The sequence below is a fragment of the Martes martes genome (genome assembly GCF_963455335.1).
Source record: "Martes martes genome assembly, chromosome: 15".
NCBI lineage: Eukaryota > Metazoa > Chordata > Mammalia > Carnivora > Mustelidae > Martes > Martes martes.
This window is the reverse complement of record NC_137903.1, coordinates 50,298,503-50,322,034: the sequence shown is the minus strand read 5'-3', so window position 1 is coordinate 50,322,034 and position 23,532 is coordinate 50,298,503. Positions and strand designations below refer to the sequence as shown.

Genomic DNA, 23,532 nt, shown 5'->3' with positions numbered 1-23,532 from the left:
GTCCATTTCCCCACCACCCTCTCCCGTCCCCCTTCCCCCCCGCAACCCTCAGTCTGTTTCTTGAGATTGAGTCTTTTATGGTTTGTCTCCCTCCCAATCCCATCTTTTCATTTTTTCTTTTCCTACCTCCCCCCAAACCCCCCCACCTTGCATCTCCACTTCCTCATATCAAAGAGATCATATGATAGTTATATTTCTCCGATTGACTTATTTCGCTAAGCATGATACCCTCTAGTTCCATCCACGTCGTCGCAAATGGCAAGATTTCATGTCTTTTGATGGCTGCATAGTATTCCATTGTGTATATATACCACATCTTCTTTATCCATTCATCTGTTGATGGACATCTAGGCGCTTTCCACAGTTTGGCTATTGTGGACATTGCTGCTATAAACATTCGGGTGCATGTGCCCCTTCGGAGCACCACGTTTGTATCTTTAGGATATATACCCAGGAGTGCAATTGCTGGGTCGTAGGGTAGCTCTATTTTCAGTTTTTTGAGGAACCTCCACACTGTTTTCCAGAGTGGTTGCACCAGCTTGCATTCCCACCAACAGTGTAGGAGGGTTCCCCTCTCTCCGCATCCTCGCCAGCATCTGTCATTTCTTGACTTGTTAATTTTAGCCATTCTGACTGGTGTGAGGTGGTATCTCATTGTGGTTTTGATTTGTATTTCCCTGATGCCAAGTGATGTGGAGCATTTTTTCATGTGTCTGTTGGCCATCTGGATGTCTTCCTTGCAGAAATGTCTGTTCATGTCCTCTGCCCATTTCTTGACTGGATTATTTGTTCTTTGGGTATTGAGTTTGATAAGCTCTTTATAGATTTTGGATACGAGCCCTTTATCTGATATGTCGTTTGCAAATATCTTCTCCCATTCTGTCAGTTGTCTTTTGGTTTTGTTAACTGTTTCCTTTGCTGTGCAAAAGCTTTTGATCTTGATGAAATCCCAATAGTTCATTTTTGCCCTTGCTTCTGTTGCCTTTGGCGATGTTCCTAGGAAAAAGTTGCTGCGGTTGAGGTCAAAGAGGTTGCTGCCTGCATTGTCCTCAAGGATTTTGATAGATTCCTTTCGCACATTGAGGTCCTTCATCCACTTTGAGTCTATTTTCGTGTGTGGTGTAAGGAAATAGTCCAATTTCATTTTTCTGCATGTGGCTGTCCAATTTTCCCAGCACCATTTGTTGAAGAGGCTGTCTTTTTTCCATTGGATATTCTTTCCTGCTTTGTCGAAGATTAGTTGACCATAGAGTTGAGGGTCTATTTCTGGGCTCTCTATTCTGTTCCATTGATCTATATGTCTGTTTTTGTGCCAGTACCATACTGTCTTGATGATGACAGCTTTGTAATAGAGCTTGAAGTCTGGAATTGTGATGCCACCGACTTTGGCTTTCTTTTTCAATATTCCTTTGGCTATTCGAGGTCTTTTCTGGTTCCATATAAATTTTAGGATTATTTGTTCTATTTCTTTAAAAAAAATGGATGGGATTTTGATAGGGATTGCATTAAATGTGTAGATTGCTTTAGGTAGAATAGACATTTTCACAATATTTGTTCTTCCAATCCATGAGCATGGAATATTTTTCCATTTCTTTGTGTCTTCCTCAATTTCTTTCATGAGTACTTTATAGTTTTCTGAGTATAGATTCTTTGCCTCTTTGGTTAGATTTATTCCTAGGTATCTTATGGTTTTGGGTACGATTGTAAATGGGACTGACTCCTCAATTTCTCTTTCTTCTGTCTTGTTGTTAGTGTAAAGAAATGCGACTGATTTCTGTGCATTGACTTTATATCCTGACACTTTACTGAATTCCTGTATAAGTTCTAGCAGTTTTGGAGTGGAGCCTTTTGGGTTTTCCACATATAGTATCATATCATCTGCAAAGAGTGATAGTTTGACTTCTTCTTTGCCGATTTGGATGCCTTTAATTTCTTTTTGTTGTCTGATTGCTGAGGCTAGGACTTCTAGTACTACATTGAACAGCAGTGGTGATAACGGACATCCCTGCCGTGTTCCTGACCTTAGCGGAAAAGCTTTCAGTTTTTCTCCATTGAGAATGATATTTGCGGTGGGTTTTTCATAGATGGCTTTGATAATATTGAGGTATGTGCCTTCTATCCCTGTACTTTGAAGAGTTTTAATCAGGAAGGGATGCTGCACTTTGTCAAACGCTTTTTCAGCATCTATTGAGAGTATCATATGGTTCTTACTCTTTCTTTTATTAATGTATTGTATCACATTGATGGATTTGCGGATGTTGAACCAACCTTGCAGCCCTGGAATAAATCCCACTTGGTCGTGGTGAATAATCCTTTTAATGTACTGTTGGATCCTATTGGCCAGTATTTTGGTGAGAATTTTCGCATCTGTGTTCATCAAGGATATTGGTCTGTAATTCTCTTTTTTGGTGGGATCCTTGTCTGGTTTTGGGATCAAGGTGATGCTGGCCTCATAGAATGAGTTTGGAAGTTTTCCTTCCATTTCTATTTTTTGGAACAGTTTCAGGAGAATAGGAATTAATTCTTCTTTAAATGTTTGGTAGAATTCCCCTGGGAAGCCGTCTGGTCCTGGACTTTTGTTTGTTTGAAGATTTTTGATGACTGTTTCAATCTCCTTACTGGTTATGGGTCTGTTCAGGTTATCTATTTCTTCCTGGTTCAGTTGTGGTAGTTTATACATCTCTAGAAATGTATCCATTTCTTCCAGGTTGTCAAATTTGTTGCCATAGAGTTGCTCGTAGTATGTTCTTATAATTGTTTGTATTTCTTTGGTGTTGGTTGTGATCTCTCCTCTTTCATTCATGATTTTATTTATTTGCGTCCTTTCTCTTTTCTTTTTGATAAGTCTGGCCAGGGGCTTATCAATCTTATTAATTCTTTCAAAGAACCAGCTCCTAGTTTTGTTGATTTGTTCTATTGTTTTTTTAGTTTCTATTTCATTGATTTCTGCTCTGATCTTTATGATTTCTCTTCTCCTGCTGGGTTTAGGCTTTCTTTGTTGTTCTCTCTCCAGCTCCTTTAGGTGTAGGGTTAGGTTGTGTATTTGAGACCTTTCTTGTTTCTTGAGAAAGGCTTGCACTGCTATATATTTTCCTCTCAGGACTGCCTTTGTTGTGTCCCACAGATTTTGAACTGTTGTGTTTTCATTATCATTTGTTTCCATGAATTTTTTCAATTCTTCTTTAATTTCCTGGTTGACCCATTCATTTTTTAGAAGGATGCTGTTTAGTCTCCATGTATTTGCGTTCTTTCCAAATTTCCTCTTGTGATTGAGTTCGAGCTTCAGAGCATTGTGGTCTGAAAATATGCAGGGAATGATCTCGATCTTTTGGTACCGATTGAGACCTGATTTATGACCCAGGATGTGGTCTATTCTGGAGAATGTTCCATGTGCACTAGAGAAGAATGTATATTCTGTTGCTTTGGGATGGAATGTTCTGAATATATCTGTGATGTCCATCTGGTCCAGTGTGTCATTTAAGGCCTTTATTTCCTTGTTGATCTTTTGCTTAGATGATCTGTCCATTTCAGTGAGGGGAGTGTTAAAGTCCCCTGCTATTATTGTATTACTGTCGATGTATTTCTTTGATTTTGTTATTAATTGGTTTATATAGTTGGCTGCTCCCATGTTAGGGGCATAGATATTTAAGATTGTTAGATCTTCTTGTTGGACAGACCCTTTGAGTATGATATAGTGTCCTTCCTCATCTCTTATTATAGTCTTTGGCTTAAAATCTAATTGATCTGATATAAGGATTGCCACCCCAGCTTTCTTCTGATGTCCATTAGCATGGTACATTGTTTTCCACCCCCTCACTTTAAATCTGGAGGTGTCTTCGGGTCTAAAATGAGTTTCTTGTAGGCAGCATATTGATGGGTTTTGTTTTTTTATCCATTCTGATACCCTGTGTCTTTTGATTGGGGCATTTAGCCCATTAACATTCAGGGTAACTATTGAGAGATATGAATTTAGTGCCATTGTATTGCCTGTAAGGTGATTGTTACTGTATATTGTTTCTGCTTCTTTCTGATCTACTACTTTTAGGGTCTCTCTTTGCTTAGAGGACCCCTTTCAATATTTCCTGTAGAGCTGGTTTGGTGTTTGCAAATTCTTTCAGCTTTTGTTTGTCCTGGAAGCTCTTTATCTCTCCTTCTATTTTCAATGATAGCCTAGCCGGATATAGTATTCTTGGCTGCATGTTTTTCTCGTTTAGTGCTCTGAATATGTCATGCCAGTTCTTTCTGGCCTGCCAGGTCTCTGTGGATAGGTCCGCTGCCAATCTAATGTTTTTACCCTTGTATGTTACAGACTTCTTTTCCCGGGCTGCTTTCAGGATTTTCTCTTTGTCGCTAAGACTTGTAAATTTTACTATCAGGTGACGAGGTGTGGACCTATTTTTATTGATTTTGAGGGGCGTTCTTAGCATCTCCTGGATTTTGATGTTTGTTCCCTTTGCCATATTAGGGAAATTCTCTCCAATAATTGTCTCCAATATACCTTCTGCTCCCCTCTCTCTTTCTTCTTCTTCTGGAATCCCAATTATTCTAATGTTGTGTCGTCTTATGGTGTCACTTATCTCTCGAATCCTCTCCTCGTGTTCCAGTAGTTGTTTGTCTCTCTTTTGCTCAGCTTCTTTATTCTCTGTCATTTGGTCTTCTATGTCACTAATTCTTTCTTCTGCCTCATTTATCCTGGCAGTGAGAGCTTCCATTTTTGATTGCACCTCATGAATAGCTTTTTTGATTTCAACTTGGTTAGATTTTAGTTCTTTTATTTCTCCAGAAAGGGCTTTTATCTCTCCGGAGAGGGTTTCTCTAATATCTTCTATGCCTTTTTCGAGCCCGGCTAGAACCTTGAGAATTGTCATTCTGAACTCTAGATCTGTCATGCTACCTATGTCTGTATTGATTAGGTCTCCAGCCTTCGGTACGGCCTCTTGTTCTTTTTTTTGAGGTGAGTTTTTCCGCCTTGTCATTTTGTCCAGGTAGGATTTGCTTTCTCCTGCTGTGGAATTCCGCTGTTCTTGGTGACTGAAGTTGGTTTTGGATCGGTTTCTTGTTGATCTTCTGGGGGAGGGGCCTGTTGTAGTGATTCTCAAGTGTCCTTGCCGCAGGCGGAATTGCACCGCCCTTGCCAGGGGCCGGGCTAAGGAATCCGCTCGGGTTTGCTTTCGGGAGCTTTTGTTCCCTGAGCGCTTTCCGTAGAGTTCCGGAGGACGGGAATGAAGATGGCGGCCTCCCAATCTCTCGGCCCGGAGGAGCCGAGAGCTTGGGGTTCCGCTCCTCAGTGCGCTCTCAGAGCAAAGCGCCCAACAGTCCCGCCTCCCTGGCTTGCGGTCGCGCCTCGAGGAAAGCAGTCAATTGTTGGAGCTGGAGAAAAGCGCCGGGTCGCTTTTGTCTCCGTGGCCTCCAGCCGCGCTCCGAGCCCACCCAGCCTGCGACCGGCACAAGGTAACCCTGGGCTTAGAGCTCACTCCTCGGCTTTGTCGCTATAGCCGGCTTCCCCGCTCCAATACCTGCGAGCTTTGCGGCACTCAGACACCCCCAGTCCTTCTGTGACCCCGCGGGTCCTGGGGTTATGCTGACCCCGCCTGGGTTTCCCCCCAGTTTAGCCTCTGGAGCGATGTCTCCCAGTGGAGCCGACTTTTAAAAGTCCCGATTTTGTGCTCCGTCGCTCCGCCGCTTGCCGGGTGCCGGCCCCTCCCCCCGGGGTCTATCTTCCCGTCGCTTTGGATTCACTTCTCCGCCGGTCCTACCTTTCAGAAAGTGATCGATTTTCTGTTTCTGGGATTGTTGCTCTTCTTCTCTTTGATTTCCCGTTGGATTTGTAGGTGTTCACAATGGTTAGATAAGCTATCTAGCTGATCTCCTGCTACCCGATGTCGTCTCAGCCTGCTACTTCTCCGCCATCTTGACTCCTCCCCCTTTAGTTGTTTTTATGGAAAATGGATCCCTGGAGCACCCTACTTTCATTTTCTGTGATGTCATTCCCTATCGTACTTTTAAATCTATGAATTTAGTGTATTTCTCCACTTATTTAAGTTTTCTTTAATTTCTTTCAATAATGTTTTATGTTTTTCCATGTAATATTATTTTATAGCTTCCATTACATTTGTGTTTAGGTCTTTGCTGTTTTCTGATACACTGTAAATGGTATAATTTTTAAAGTTTCATTTTTAAATTGTGTCTGGCATGTAAAATTGTGTCTGGCATATAAAAATGTGTTTTACATATTGGTCTGGTCTTCTAAATATAATAAAATATAAATTAATTAATTAATTAATTAAAATATAAAATGTAAAATCTGGCATATAAAATTGTATCTGGCACATAAAAATATGTTTTACATATTGGTCTTGTCTTCTACTGCTTTCCTAAATTATAAATTCTAAAAATGTGTCTATAAATTTGTTTGATTTTTATACACACAATTATGCCCTCTGCCAATAAAGAGTTTTATTTATTGTGCTAAAATATTTATATCTTTGATTTCTTTTCATTACCTCATTGGTCTTACTAGGTCCTCCATTACCCTTTTAAATAGAAATGGTGTTGGCCAGCAGGGATGTCCATTATCACCACTGCTATCCAACACAGTACTAGAAGTCCTAACCTCAGCAATCAGACAACAAAACGAAATTAAAGGCATCCAAATTGGTAAAGAAGAAGTCAAACCATCACTCTTTGCAGATGATATGATACTTTATGTGGAAAACCCAAAAGACTCCACTCCAAATCTGCTAGAACTTGTACAGGAATTCAGCAAAGTCTCAGGATATAAAAATCAATGCACAGAAGTCAGTTGCATTTCTATACACCACCAACAAGACAGAAGAGAGAGAAATTAAGGAGCCAATCCCATTTACAGTTGCACCCAAAGCTATAAAATACCTAGGAATAAACCTAACCAAAGGGGCAAAGAATCTGTACTCAGAAAACTATAAAGTACTCATGAAAGAAATTGAAAAAGACACAAAGAAATGGAAAAATGTTCCATGCTCATGGATTGGAAGAACAAATATTATGAAAATGTCTATGCTACCTAAAGCAATATATACATTTAATGCAGTCCCTATCAAAATACCATCCTTTTTTTTTTTTTTCAAAGAAATGGAACAAATAATCCTAAAATTTATATGGAACCAGAAAAGACCTCGAATAGCCAGAGGAATGTTGAAAAAGAAAGCCAAAGTTGGTGGCATCACAATTCCAGACTTCAAGCTCTACTACAAAGCTGTCATCATTGAGACAGTATGGTACTGGCACAAAAGCAGACACATAGCTCAATGGAACAGAATAGAGAGCCCAGAAATAGACCCTCTACTCTATGGTCAACTAATCTTCAACAAAGCAGGAAAGAATGTCCAATGGAAAAAACAGTCTTTTCAACAAATGGTGTTGGGAAAATTGGACAGTCACATGCAGAAAAATGAAACTGGACCATTTCCTTATACCACACATGAAAATAGACTCAAAATGGATGAAGGACCTCAATGTGAGAAAGGAATCCATCAAAATCCTTGAAGAGAACACAGGCAGCAACCTCTTCGACCTCAGCCACAGCAACTTCTTCCTAGGAACATTGCCAAAGGCAAGGGAACCCAGGGCAAAAATGAACTATTGGGACTTCATCAAGATCAGAAGCTTTGGCACAGCAAAGGAAACAGTTAACAAAACCAAAAGACAACTGACAGAATGGGAGAAGATATTTACTTGCAAACAACAAATCAGATAAAGAGCTAGTATCCAAAATCTATAAAGAACTAATAAAACTCAACACCCAAAGAACAAATAATCCAATCAAGAAATGGGCAGAAGACATGAACAGACATTTCTGCAAAGAAGACATCCAGATATTCAAAAGACACATGAAAAAGTGCTCCACATCACTCGGCATCAGGGAAATACAAATCAAAACCACAATGAGATACCACCTCACACCAGTCAGAATGGCTAAAATTAAGAAGCCAGGGAATGACAGATGCTGGCGAGGCTGTGGAGAAAGGGGGAACCCTCCTACACTGTTGGTGGGAATGCAAGCTGGTACAGCCACTCTGGAAAACAGCATGGAGGTTCTTCAAAAAGTTGAAAATAGAGCTACCCTGTGCCCAGCAATCGCACTACTGGGCATTTACCCTAAAGATACAAATGTAATGATCCAAAGGGGCACATGCACCTGAATGTTTATAACAGCAATGTCCACAATAGCCAAACTATGGAAAGAACCTAGATGTCCATCAACAGATGAATGGATAAAGAAGTGGTATATATATATACAGTGGAGTACTATGCAGCCATCAAAAGAAATGAAATCTTGCCATTTGCAATGATGTGGATGGAACTAGAGGGTATTATGCTTAGCAAAATAAGTCAATCAAAGAAAGACAATTATCATATGATCTCCCTAATATGAGGAAGTTGAGAGGCAATATGGGGGGTTTCAGGGGGTAGGAAAGGAATAAATGAAACAAGATGGGATTGGTAGGGAGACAAACCATAAGAGAGTCTAAATCTCACAAAACAAACTGAGGGTTGCCGGGGGGAGGGGGCTAGGGAGAGAGTGGTTGGGTTATGGACATTGGGGAAGGTATGTGCTATGGTGAGTTGCTGTGAAGTGTATAAACCTGGCGATTCACATACCTGTACCCTGGGGCTAATAATACATTATATGTTAATTTAAAAAATTTAAAAAAGAAAGAAATGGTGTTGGCAAGCACACTTGTCTCAATCTCAAGGAGAGATTTAATTACAAATTTAATTTCTTTAAAATATGTAGGATTTTTCAGACTTTCTATTTCTTCTTGTGTCATTTTAATATGTTGTATTTTCTACAGATTTGTTGATTTCATTTGAAATTTCAAATATTTTGTTAAGTTGTTTATGATACCCTCTTATTATAATTAATTATCTATCTCTAGGCATATAATTTTGGATGTAATATTCTATATCTGCAAGTAGATGTATTTGATTAAGTATGTTCAGATTTTCTATATCTTTTTTTAAGGTTTTATTTATGTATTTGAGAGAGAGAGAGAGCATGAGTGATGGGAATGGACAGAAGGAGTGGGAGAAGCAGGCTTCCTGCTGAGCAGGAAGCCCAATGCTGGGCTCAATCTCAGGACCCTTGGATCATGACCTGAGCCAAAGGCAGACACTTAACCAACTAAGACACCCAGGTCCCAGATTTTCTATCTTTGATGGCAGTTTTAGAGTACATTTGTATCTATTATTGAAAGAGAAATTTTTAAAATCTCCCCTCTGGATTTTTACTTCTTTTTCTAAGACTTGCAGTTTTGGGGGCCCCTGGGTGGTTCAGTCAGTTAAGCATCCAACTTTTCATTTCAGCTCAAGTCATGATCTCAGCATCATGTGATTGAGCACCACCGGGCTCCATGTTCAGCAGGAAGTCTGCTTAAGATCCTCTTTTCCTCTTCCTCCGCCCCTCCCTGCTCTCACTCTCTCTCTTTTTCTCTCTCTAAAATAAATAAATAATTCTTTTTGAAAAAAGGACTTGCAATTTTTCCTTTATATTATTTGAGGCTACATCTCTAGATATAAGCAAATTTGGAACCATTATAGCTTTATGGTAGAAAATTTCATTATTTCTGATAATGCTTCTTTATTATTTACTTTGTCTGATATTATCTGATCTAATTAGATATCTAATTATGTCTAATAGTCATCACCTTTCTTTCTGGCTAGTGTTTGCTTGTTATATCCTTTTCCATTCTTTTATTTTTTTAATATCTCCTTTTTTTATATCTAAGGTGAGCCTTTTTTAAGCAGAATCTCTCTTTTTTGGTATTTGCATTTTTGTTTAATCCAATTTGAGAATTACCTTCTAATTATTTAGTCTGATCACATTCACTGTAACTTCTCGTGTATTAGGTTTTAAGTGCTACCTTACTATTTTCTATTTGTCCCTTCTGTTCTGTGTTCTCTTTTCTCTTTTTGGCTTTCTTTAAAATTACAAATTATTTTCTGATAATAATTCCATTTATTCTTTCTGTTAATGTGTTGTTTTTACATGTTTTCTTCTCTTACTGGTTACTGTATAGATTTCAAAATGCATCCTTGACATTAAAGTTTAATGTAAGTTACTACTTTTACTACATATATATTACTATTTTATAAATTAATATTCAGTTATGCTTACTCACAACATATTCACTTTTTCTTTCTTTTTCATCATTTTCCCTCTAAGTTGCCTCTAAAAACACCTTTTGGCATTTCCTTTAATGTAAATTTTAGAATTATCTTTATTTTGGCTCTGTTTGATAGTATGGTCTTTGGCTGTAGAATTCTTGTTGGAATTACTTTCTTTTAGCACTTCGAAGATACCATTTTACTATCTCTTGGCTTCCTTAGTTCATTTTGAGGAGTCAGCCTAAAGTCTTCGCTGGCATTGTTTAGTAGGAGGAAATATTTCTTTTATTCATTGTCCACCCCCCCTTCATTTTCTCTTTGTTTCTACTGTCATGCAATTTTAATAAGACATATCTAAGTATTTATACTACTTGTGGTTTCAGGACTTCCTCTATTTCTGATTTGATGTCATTTGTCAGTTTTAGAAAATTTTCAGTTATTATCTCTTCAAATATCTGTCCTGCTCCGTTTTATTTTTTCCCTCTTTCTGATAATCTTACTTCATATATTTTTTACATTATAGCCACTTGCTTATGTCTTATATGATTTTTCTTCATTTTCCATATTTGCCTCTGTATGTTTCAGTCTGCATATTTTCTTTTGATCTAACTCCTAGTTCAGTAATTCTCACTTTGTTGTATATAATTTGTCATTAAACCAGTTTATTAGTTCTTAATTTTGTTAATTTCAGTCATTAAATTTTTTATTTTCAGAATTTTTTCTTTGTATGATACTTAGTCTCTTTTGATATTTTACTCCTTTTAATTCCATATACTATATTAATAATAGTAATTTTAAAAGTCCATATTTGGATTTCCTATATCAATTTCAACTATCAACTTCCCCTCCCCTCTTTTTTTCAGTCAGGTCTTTTTAAATACCTTGCTATTTCTGCTTTATTTTTTTAACATGGTTGGTTAGAAAAAACTGTAGAGATAATTTGAGGTTCTGGGTAATGTTATTTTCCTCCAGAGAGGATTTTATCTTACATCGGAGGTACACTAAACTAGTAGCATCCAAATAACCTTAATCTATTTAGGGAATGTGTTGGTTCAAAGCTGATTTTTATTCCTTTTGATGGATGAGCTATTTCTGCTTTCCTTTATTTCTTGGGATCACACTTGAAAGACTGGTACTTATCAGAGCCCCCGCTCCTGTGCTGGTTTGCAATTTTGCCTTCTTCTGCCCTGAGACTCTGCCAAAAGTCTTGTTAAATTTTTCAGTAGCAACTGTCATAATTGATGAGTGTTTTGAGAATAAAATCAGTGCCAGGGGTATTTTTTTTTTTCCTTTTCTAAAGGCCAGTGGGATCGCTTCTCGGCCTTTTGGCTAAGATCAAGTGTAGTATCTAAAGGCCAGTGGTTTTGTCTTTTGACCTGTTGTGGTTTTAACACTGTGAACACCTCTAGGATGTCAGCTTAAACTTTCTGGTTTCTAACATCCTCCTTGTTTCTAATTTCTATGTTTTTATTTTGTTTTGTTATAATTTTCTACAAACTTATATAAGAGTTTTAAAATGTGTAATTTTTTTATCCAGTATTTAGAAGTGTTTATACTGGGTTTTTGAGTTTCATTTGTGTGGATTTTTTTTAATATCTAGTCTTCCATCATCTGGATTTTATTTTTTTTCACCAATTCAATTGCATTTACTTAGAAGCAATATATATATATATATATATATATATAGACCCCAAAGGGCTTTCCTAAGATACTGAGATCCATGGAATCTATTATTCTTCAATAGTAATGTTTTAATATACTTTTTGAAATAATGTTTTTCATATGGTAATAGGGAACCAGACACCCACTCTAAATTGTGTATGGTGTGATAGAATAGCTTTTAAGAAGCTTGCAACGTGGGGCACCTGGGTGGCTCAGTGGGTTAAGCCTCTGCCTTCGGCTCAGGTCATGATCTCAGGCCCTCTGCTCAGCAGGGGGCCTGCTTCCCTTCCTCTCTCTCTCTCTCTTTCTCTGCCTGCCTCTCTGCCTACTAGTGATCTCTCTTTGTCAAATAAATAAATAAAATCTTTTTTTTAAAAAAGAAAGAAAGAAAGAAAAGAGAAGCTTGCAGTGGAAGCAGTGTTCTCAGAAGAGAGAATGATTTCAGTTAAAGCAAGGAGATAGAGGGAACACTTAACAAAGAGTTCCAGATTCTGTGAGAGTTTGCTGATTACAAAGTAGGAGCTCCTGAGGGCGAGTGAAAGGGCATAGGATGGGATAACAGAGGTGTCAGGCAGACTGAATGTCTTGTGGAATATGGTCCAGTCAATATCGCTGATTAGAGGAAGGATAGATAACATTTGGTGTTAAAATGGGAAGAAATACAATAGGCTTGGTCTTAGGAAGTCTTCTGAGGAAGGTGGCTTCTTGGCCTAATGACCAACACACTTGGATAACTGGACTGAAGTCAGGGTAAAAAATCATCCCCAAGTCTCTTTTCAGCAGTAATGTCCTGAGATGCTGGGCAGTTGTGGGAACTGTGGTTTTTCCACATGCACTTGATGTCTGATAAATATCTTTTTAAATTTGTCCCTTCTTATTCTCTGGAATATTCTTTATAACATGGTGTTACCTAACTTTGTGATTTTTCATTAGATATTGCACTGGAAGTTGTCAGAGAACCAAATGTGTTTTCAACCTCACATAGGAAAATGTCCTTCTTCAGAAAGACTGGTGTAAGGAAGCCCTCATTAAGACCCAGGTAAGACATAGGATCTGGTTACAGCAATATACTCCAGACACAAGTTCTCTTTAATCTCAACATGTTTAATGCTGAATTTATCTTTCTGTACATGGATTTTTTGCTTCTTTCCACATGTCATACACATATGCAAGGCATACTTTGTTATTTATTTATTTATTTATTTATTTATTTTTAAGATTTTTATTTTAGTTAGTGAACATACAATGCAATATTGGTTTCTGGAGTATAAATCAGTGATTCATCACATACATACAACACCCAGTGCTCATCATAAATGCCCTCTTTAATACCCATCATCCATCTAGCCCATCCCCCACCCACCTCCCTCCATCAAGCCTGTTGTGTTTTTTTTGTTTTTTAAGATTTTATTTATTGGGCACCTGGGTGGCTCAGTGGGTTAAGCCTCTGTCTTCTGCTCAGATCATGATCTCAGGGTCCTGGGATCGAGCCCCACATGAGGCTCTCTGCTCAGTAGGGAGCCTCCTTCCTCCTCTCTCCGCCTGCCTCTCTGCCTACTTGTGATCTCTGTCAAATAAATAAATAAAATCTTTTTTTTTCTAAAGATTTTATTTATTTATTTGACACACAGAGAGAGTACAAGTATATATATATATGTGTGTGTGTGTGTGTATATATACATATATATATGTGTGTGTATATATATACACACATATATATATATAGTGGAATACACACACACACACACATGCACACACAAACCACATCTTTACCCTTCATCAGCTGATGGACATTTGGGCTCTCTCCATAGTTTGACTATTGCTGATAATGCTACTATAAACATTGGGGTGCGTGTACCCCTTTGACTCAGTATTTTTATATCCTTTGGGTGAATACCTAGTACTACAATTGGTGGATCATAGGGTAGTTCTATTTTTAAGTTTTTGAGGAACCTCCGTACTGTTCTCCAGAGTGACTGCACCAGTTTGCATTCCTACCAACAGTGCAAGAAGATTCTGCTTTCTCTGCATCCTCACTAACACCTGTTGTTTCTTGTGTTGTTAATTTTAGCCATTCTGACAGGTGTGAGGTGGTATCTCATTGTAGTTTGGATTTGTATTTCCCTGATGATGAGTGATGTTGAGCATCTTTCCATTTGTCTGTTAGCCATTGGATGTCTTCTTTAGAAAAGTGTCTATTCATGTCTTCTGCCCATTTCCTAACTGGATTATTTTGGGGGGAGGGTGTTGAGTTTGATAAGTTCTTTATATATTTTGGATACTAACCCTTTATCAGATATGACATTTGCAAATATCTTCTTCCATTCTTTAAGCTACCTCTTATTTTTGTTGATTTTTTCCTTTGCTGTGCAAAAGTTTTTATATTGTTGAAATCCCAATAGTTCATTTTTGCTTTTGTTTCCCTTGTCTCAGGCAACATGTGTACTAAGATGTTGCTATGGCCGAGGTCAAAAAGGTTCCTGCCTGTGTTCTCTAGAAAAATTGATAGAGTCCTGTTTCACATTTAGATCTTTCATCCATTTTGAATTTATCTTTGTGTATGGTATAAGAAAGTGGTCCAGTTTCATTCTCCTGCATGTTGCTGTCCAGTTTTCCCAACACTATTTGTCAAAGAGACTTTTTTCCATTGAATAATCTTTGTTGCTTTGTCGAATATTAGTTGACCATAGATTTGAGGGTCCATTTCTGGGTTCTCTATTCTGTTCCATTTGATCTATGTGTCTGTTTTTGTGCCAGTATCATACTGTCTCAATGCCTCAAGATACCTCCAGGTTTGTTTTTCTTTTTCAGAATTGTTTTTGTTATTTGGAGTCTTTTGTGGTTCCATACAAACTTTAAGATTGTTTGTTCTAGCTCTGTGAAAAATGTTGGTGATATTTTGATAGGGATAGCATTAAATGTATAGATTGGTTTGGGTAGTATAGACATTTTAACAATGTCTGTTCTTTCAATCCATGAGCACGGAATGCTTTTCCATTTCTTCGTGTCCTCTTCAATTTCTTTCATAACTGATCTATGGTTTTCAGAGTATAGATCTTTTACCTCTTTAATTAGGTTTATTCCGAGATATCTTATTGTTCTTGGTGCAATTGCAAATGGTATCAATTCCTTGAATTCTTTTTCTACTGCTTCACTATTGGTGTATAGAAATGCAACAGATTTCTGCACATTGATTTTATTTTTTTTATTTTTATTTTTTTATTTTTATTTTTTTTAAAGATTTTATTTATTTATTTGACAGACAGATCACAAGTAGGCAGAGAGGCAGGCAGAGAGAGAAGGGAGGAAGCAGGCTCCCTGCTGAGCAGAGAGCCCGATGTGGGGCTTGATCCCAGGACCCTGGGATCATGACCTGAGCCAAAGGCAGAGGCTTTAACCCACTGAGCCACCCAGGCGCCCCTGCACATTGATTTTATATCCTGCAATTTTGCTGAATTCATGTATTAGTTCTAGCAATTTTTTTGGTGGTCTTTTGGGTTTTCTACATAGAGTATGAATTGTCTGTAAACAGGGACAGTTTTACTTCTTCCTTACCAATTTGGATGCCTTTTATTTCTTTTTGTTGTCTAACTGCTGAGGCTAACACTCCAGTACTGTGTTAAATAGTAATGGTGAGAGTGGACATCCTTGTCTTGTTCCTGACCATAGGGGAAAGTCTCTCAGTTTTTCCCCATTAAGAATTATATTAGCGGGGCACCTGGGTGGCTCAGTGAGTTAAAACCTCTGCTTTCGGCTCAGGTCATGATCCCAGGGTCCTGGGATCGAGCCCCGCATCAGGCTCTCTGCTCAGCAGGGAGCCTGCTTCTACCTCTCTCTCTGTCTGCCTGCCTCTCTGCCTACTTGTGATCTCTGCCTGTCGAATAAATAAATAAAATCTTAAAAAAAAAAGAATTATATTAGCTATGGGTCTTTCATATATGGTCTTGTGATGTTGAAGTATGTTCCCTTTATCTCTACTTTCTGAGGGTTTTAATCAAGAATGGATGCTGTATTTTGTCAAATGCTTTTTCTGAATCTATTGGCAGTACCATATGGTTCTTTTCCTTTCTTTTATTAATGTGATGTATCACATTGATTGATTTGTGAATATTGAACAGCCCCTGAATCCAGGAATAAATCTCACTTGATTGTGGTGAATAATTCTTTTAATATACTGTTGAATTAGATTTGGTGAGTATTTTTGCATTCATGTTGATTAGGAATATTGGCTTGTAATTCTCCTTTTTTAGTGGGGTCCTTTTCTTGGAATCAAGATAATACTGGCTTCGTAGAATGAGTTTGGAAGTTTTTCTGACTTTTTTTTTTAATAGTTTGAGAAGAATAGGTATTAACCCTTCTTTAAAGTAATACCCCTGGGAATCCACCTGGCCCAGGACTTTCATTTATTAGGAAATTTTTTATTACTCATTCAATTTCTTTGCTGGTTATGGGTCTGTTCAAATTTTCTATTTCTTCCTCTTTCAGTTTTGGTAGTTTGTAGGTTTCTAGGAATTTGTCCATTTCTTCCAAGTTGCCCATTTTGTTGGCATATAATTTTTCATAGTATTCTCTTATAATTGTTTGTATTTCTGAGGTGTTTGTTGTGATGTCTCCTCTTTCATTCATGATTTTATCTATTTGGGTCCATTTTCTTTTCTTTTTGATAGGTCTGACTAGGAGTTTGTCAGTTTTACTAATTCTTTTGAAGAACCAGGTTGAGTTTTATTAATCCATTCCACTGGGGTTTTGTTGGTTTGTTTCTATATTGTTTATTACTGTTCTAATCTTTTATTTCCCTTGTTCTGATGGTTTTAGGCTTTATTTGCGGTTCCTTTTCTAACTCCTTTAAGTGTAAAGTTAGGATGCACACTGGAGACTTTTCTTGCTTCTTCACGTAGGCCCAGTATGTTTTCCGTCTTCTCCACTTAACTATGATTCTCTTATAGACCATGCCATCCATTCAATAATTCATTTTTTATTTAGTAATTACCTATTAATTATTAGGTGTATGAAAAGTCCTTAAAGAAGATAAAGTTATAGTAACACATACAAATTTGGTAGTCAAAGTCATTGGAAGAATATTTTGCACAGAGAAAGCTTTTGAAGTATGCTTTCAGTTATTGATAACTTCATTGAGTGTGGTAAGTCCTCTAACTCTTCTAAATACTCTAGAGAGACCTCCCTTCCCTTCAAGGAACTGAAATTATTCTCTGAGCATCAATCATTTATTCCTTTTGCTCTTCCAATTTGTACCACTCACCACTCTCCATTATGTTTACAGAAATACCTATTTTCCAATATTGTTAAGTGTAAATATCACAGAAGTCATATTAGTCCAGTTTCATATCTTCAGTTAAGACCAAAAGAGAATGGCCAAGGAATACCATAGTTGCAATTCTCTTAAACTTTGTTCTAGCTCTCATTCAATATAACAAACAATTATTGACCATATACTGTGTCCCAGACACTAACATTACAAAAAATAAAATATAATCCTTGCCTTTAATCTAATAGAGAATTAAATAAAATACAAGGCTGACCTTATAATGTTACAATAAAATATTGACTAATTACTATAAGAGTATAGGAAGGAGAAGGAAATTTTGAGTGAGGATTAGGAAAATTTAGAGTATCAGAAGAGGCCCCAAACTATATGTACGAACTCATGTGCATGTTCAAAGAAAAGCGAGTATTTTGGGAGTAGGGCTATCTTCTAAGTTAAAGAAATGACACCAACATATAAACTCACAAATATAAAAGTATTTAAAAATAGCCCAGTGATGTTAAGCATAGAATGCATGAGGTAAAAGGACATAAAGCATAGGATTATAAAGCCAGATTGAGACCAAATAATAGAAAGAAGGTCTTGAATGAATTATTAAGGAATTTGTATTGTTTAACTGGAAATGATAATTCCTTGGCATTTGTTAGAACAGGAGTACCAGAAATGCCTGTTATATAGATTTTAAAAAACATTACCCTGGGGCACCTCAGTGGCTCAGTTGGTTAAGCGACTGCCTTCAGCTCGGGTAATGATCCCGGAGTCCCAGGGTCGAGTTCCACGTCAGGCTCCCAGCTCCGTGGGGAGTCTGCTTCTCCCTCTGACCTTCTCCCCTCTCATGCTCTCTCTTGTTCTCTCTCTCAAATGAATAAAGAAAATCTTTAAAAACAACAACAACAACAACAAAAATTACCCTGGCAGAAATAATAATGATATATAAGAAGTCTGAGAATCAGAGACTGAAAACAGAAATAATAGTTAGAAGTTCATTGCAGTTGTTCAGACAAGTGATATTAACAGTTTGAATTAAACAGCGGGAGTAGAAATGGAAGGGAAGATACAGATTTTAAAATGACTGAAGAGGAAGAATCAGATTTCTGGAATGGTGGAATAAGAACATCACAAAGAGTTTCCCCATAAAAGCAGTGATAAACCTGAACAAACCTTTCAGAAGAATTCAGAATTAATTATATTAATAAATAAATAAATTAATTATTTTATCTAAAATGTCAGTTTTAAAGAACAACAACAAAAAATTATGAGACATACCCCCCACCTCCCAAGAAAAACACACAGGAAAGTATGGTTCATACACAGAAGGAAAAAAGCAGTCAGTAGAAGCTGTCTCTGAGGTGATCTAGATATTGGACTTACCAAAGTCTTCTAGGCAATATGTTTCATTAAATAAAGAAACCATGTTTAAAGAATTAAAGGAAAGTCTAAGGATAATAACTCATCAAATAGAAAATATTAATAAGGTAGAAATTGTAAAATAGAACCAAAAAAAATGTGGAGTTGAGAAGTACAATAACTGAAATGAAAAACTCACTAGAGAGAATCAACAGCAGACTTGGCAGAAGAAGCAGTGGACTTGAAAATAGCTCGATATACATTATCCAGTCTGAAGAAAAAAGAATAAAGAAACATAAACAGAACCTCAGAGATCTGAGAAATTCCAGTAAGCATACCAACATGCAAATAAGGGAAATCCCAGAAAAAGAGGAGAGAGAGAGAAAGAGGCAGAAAATTTTTGTATATATAATGGTTGAATATTTTCCAAATTTTATCACAGCCCTAATTAAGGCATACAAAAAGCTTCATGAACTCTAAGTAGGGAAAAACTCAAAGGATCCACATCTAGACATATCATAGTCAAATGTTGAATGACAAAGAGAAAAATCGTAAATGCTACAAGAGAAAAATGACTTATATTCAAAGGAACTACAAAAAGATTAAAGTTTACTTGTCATCAGAAACAATGGAGACCAAAGCTGGGATGATAAATTCAAACTAAATAAAAGTAGAAGGAAGTAAATAATAAATATCAGAGTGGAAGTCAACAAATGTAGACAAAAAAAATAGAAAAAAATCAAGGCACAAGTAGGTTTTTTGTAGAGATTTTTAAAAAAAGAAAAAAAGAAAAGAAAAAGAAATGATAAACCATTAGCTATAGTGACCAAGGGGGAAAAAAAATGAGATGACACAGATCCCAAAATCTGGACTGAAAGAAAACATAATCACTGACTCTATAGAAATTAATAAGATTTTAAAGAAATGCAAGGAACAAATTAGACAACTTTGATGAAATTAATAAATTTCTAGAAATACCCAAGTTTCTGAAACTGACTCAAGAAGCAGAAAATGCAAATAAATCTATAACAAGAGAAAAAACTAAATTAGTAACTTGAAATATTCTCACAGAGAAAAGTCTAGATACAGATGGCTTCACTGGAGAAATCTATGCAATAGTTAAATGACAAATAATACCAATAATAGTCCATGAACTCTTTGAGAAGATAGAGATAAGGAACACTGCTAAATTATTCTGAGGCCAAAAAAGTTTTATCCTGATCCCAAAGTCAAACAAATATATCATAAGACATGAAAGTTACAGACCAATTTCCCTCTCAAATCTTGTTATAAAAATCCTCAATGAAATAATAGCAAACCAAGTCCAGCAAGATATAAAAAATATTATACAACATGACCAAGTGGGATTGATCCCAGGAATGCACAGTTGCTCTAACATCCAAAGATCAATTAATACAGTATGCCATATTGATAAAATAAAGGGGAAAACTCCATATGATTATCCCAATTGGTAAATGAAAGCAGTTTATAAAATCCATCACCCGTTCATGATACAAATTCTCAATAAAATTAAAATAGAAGTGTACCATCTTATTCAAATAAAGCTCATCTATTTAAAAAAAAACTTGGGGCTAACATCATACTTAATGAAATAAGTATATAAAGGAGGAAGGATACGTTGGACAAATGTGGATATAAGTATAGAGGCTTAAATAATGACAAAGATGAGGCTGAATGGGCAGTTGAAATTTTGAAGTGGAGGTCATGAGAACTAGAGATATGGTATCAATGAAAATTAAAATGAAATGAAACCATTTCCTCATATCAATGAAAACTGAAAGCCTAGAAAATACAGACATTACCCAGAGAGGGGGGAAATCATAAAGCAAAAGTAAAGAGAATTAAGGATAAAATATTAGGAGTATCTATATTTAAGGAAACGTGAAATAATAAGTCAACCAAAGAAATTTAGAAATATTAATCAATAACAACTGATCCTCATGCTCTGCCTCATTGAAATGACTGCCAATTCGAGGTTGCTTTGAATCAACAATGTAAAAAAAAAAAAAAAATTATCTCCTTTAAAATACCTCTCCTCCTCTTCTATTGGGGTTGTCAAATGATTGGACCAAGCTTAGGGTAGATATATAAAAGTTTAAATTTATCTCCAAGGAGATAAATAGCAACCAATTTATTGACTCCACTTTTCACATATGGCTAAAGTCTGGGAGATGCCCCTCCCCATTCCTTGACTGGAGCAGAATCCCAGGCTACCATCCTTTTCTCTTCACCAATGATGCTTTCTTGTTTTCCAGAAACTTAACAGAAGTCCTCCTAAATACACACCACTTGGAGTTCTTCAGAGAGTTCCTCAAAGAACGGAAGGCTGAAAGCCCCTTGCAATTCCTGGTAGCCATACAGAAGATCAGTATTGAGACAAACGAAAAAATGTACAAGTCTCTCTTTGAAAATATAATCAAGACTTACTTCCATGGCAAAAGCTCTGCTGGTATACACCCTCTTCTCCTGATATTGTTCCCTTCTCCCTTTAGTATGTTAGGGGCAGAGTTTGGCAGAGAAACCGTCTCATGTGAGACCCCTGAAAGAGCAGAACAGAGCAGTGGCTGCATGGGCAGTACTGAGGCAAAGATTAAGAGGGACAATAAAAGCAGAGAGCAACAAAAATAAATCTAAAGTAAATACTACTGCAAGAAGCCAAGTGCAAGACACTTATACTTAAATGTGAACTATAACCTCTCATTTAACTCTATTCAGCACAGAAAATAGGATTTTATTTAATCTCTATAAGATAGGAAAGAATAGCTCCATTTTACTAATGAGGACGATGAAACACAGAAAACCTGAATTCAAACTCGAGTTATTTTACCCTTAAATCTACTAGACAGTAATTTAGATACAAAAGTAAGAGTCAGCCGTCTGTAAAGTTGGAGTGCTTGCCCACTGTAGATTGTAGAGAGAGTTGTTATGGGAAGAACTGTTTCCCTGAAAATCTTTGTTTTGCAAATTTTGTTTACTTGCCTGTGGAGGGAGGGCAATCTGGCCCACGTAAATTCATCTTGGCCAAAAACAGAAGTTGCAGATAAAGTGTTGACCTATAATTCTAGAGGGAAAAAAGGGAGGTAAGCATAATCCCCTCCTCGAAGTTAATAAATATATAGCAAAGCAATGAAGATTTTGCCACAAAATGAACAAACAGGTGTGTGTGTGTGTGTGTGTGTGTGTGTATTTCCTTGTGATAACCAAGATAAGGTTATACGTTTTATGAAAGTAAAAAAAGATGTAAATCTGGCAAATGTTTACTTATAAGAAATATTTACTTGTTGATTCTCAGGAAGAAGACAAAGATGAGTTTGCAGATCTTGTCCTTGATAAATTTTCAAGTCTTATTAATGAACACAGTAGTCTCTGAACACCTGAGAATCATAGTGCCCTCATGATACTTATTTGTAATCTTGGATTCCCTCCCCATCTGCCCCCAAAATTTAACTTTAACCCTTTACTGTTCTGCTCTCTTCCTAACACTTTAAACTAACTGTAGAAATGAGTCCTTTAAACATATCCTTCCCCTGACGCACTTATTTTTGAATTTGAAGGGAAGTATTTGCTCTACAATTAAGCTTTTGAGATTTTCAAATCGTGGAGAGCTCAGAGTCTGACCAGATGAAGAATAAGGAACTGTGAGACTCTAAGATGAAAAACGCACCAGGCCCCTCAGAAAAGGTAGACAAGTTGATGACTTTTTTCTCTCTCTCGGCATTTTTTTAGAAGAAATACTGCAGTGTGATGCCCCTATTGTCAAAGAAATCTCTCGAATACGTCGTGTCAGCACCACCACACTGTTAATGATACAGGGCTTTGTCATGAAATCTCTGGAAGAGAAGTGGTGAGTGTGGGTCGGTGAAGGCGGCCATTCTTTCTGGAGCTGCTCATTGGCTTCTGAAAGCCATAGTACTCTTAAAGTTCACTGCCCGAGCAGTGAAAAGTCAAATTTCTCGAGTCCTCTACCTCCATACCTGCGCGCGCGCGCGCGCGCGCACACACACACACACACACACACACACACACTTCAGTTCATTTACCTGAACAAGGAACAATACAGTATTGATCAGGAAGGATAGGCGGACATTAGCAAAGGACCGAAATGGGGAGAAGAGTCCTTGGGAGTGTCCCACCATTCCCCAGTTCCCACTTTGACTTCCTCCAAAAAGCTGAGGTAGGTTTGCCTGGACCGTTACCTTTTTCGTACCAGGTGTTGGCCTTCTTGATGTTCTTGGTCTCCTTCTGGCAGGTTTAAAGATTACCAAGAGCTGTTCCCACCTTATCCTGAAGGGCATGTTGAAGCACAAACTTCTAAGAAGCCCTCAAAGACCGCAGCTCACCTACAAGAATCCCAGGTCAGTGAGGAAGGCAGTGAAGACCAGACCCTGGGGGCAAGGAAATCTTACACTTTGTCAACCATGCAAAAGACTTTCCCTGTTAGCTTATTTATTCACCCAAACAACTACTCTTTGGCTATGTTTCTTAATTCACGTTTTACAATGGAGGACCCCGAGGCTCAGAGAAATTGTTAGAGTGGGAATTTGAGGAAAAATCCTTGCTTTGACCCTGTGACTAGAACCAGTTAAGCGAAATACATAGGGGTCAGATACATGGAGATCAAAATGTGAGGGATTTTTTTTACTGCTAAAAGCTGGTTTGAAGGACGTGGATTGGCCATCACCCAATGGGTTTAATAATCCTCTCTGCACCCAAATTAAACTTAGTCACATGTGCAGCCACTGGCATAATGGAACAACTTAGGCCTTCTAGGTGAACCCCTTATTGAATGACAAACCCCTTATGGATACCTGACATTTCTACAGGTATCCTGCAAACAAGCAACTCCCAAAGAGAGAATGCAGAGGGCTGAGAGCAGAACATGCCCATTTTCTTCTTCCAACTCACCAATTATTTAGCTCATTCTTTCTCTATGCCAGCATTGGAAAAAAAGGAGGGGGAGGGGTGGGAGAAAGAAAACACAGGATTTTTTTCCAGTTTACATAAAAACATTTTAATTGACAGTATAGAATTTTGCAAAATATAGTTTTGCAAGAAAATGGCAATAATTAAAT

At 37.3% G+C, this 23,532-nt stretch overlaps 1 protein-coding gene across 1 annotated transcript in view; it reads left to right on the top strand.

Annotated features, from left to right (window-relative positions):
* RGSL1 (regulator of G protein signaling like 1) overlaps positions 1-23,532 on the top strand; it is a gene marked incomplete at both ends in the record, with an annotated part of 150,851 nt that overhangs the window by 103,820 nt on the left and 23,499 nt on the right. The window contains 4 exon segments of the mRNA XM_080824503.1: positions 12,742-12,847; positions 20,716-20,909; positions 22,187-22,304; positions 22,710-22,815. Coding sequence (XP_080680629.1) covers positions 12,742-12,847; positions 20,716-20,909; positions 22,187-22,304; positions 22,710-22,815 — 524 coding nt within the window.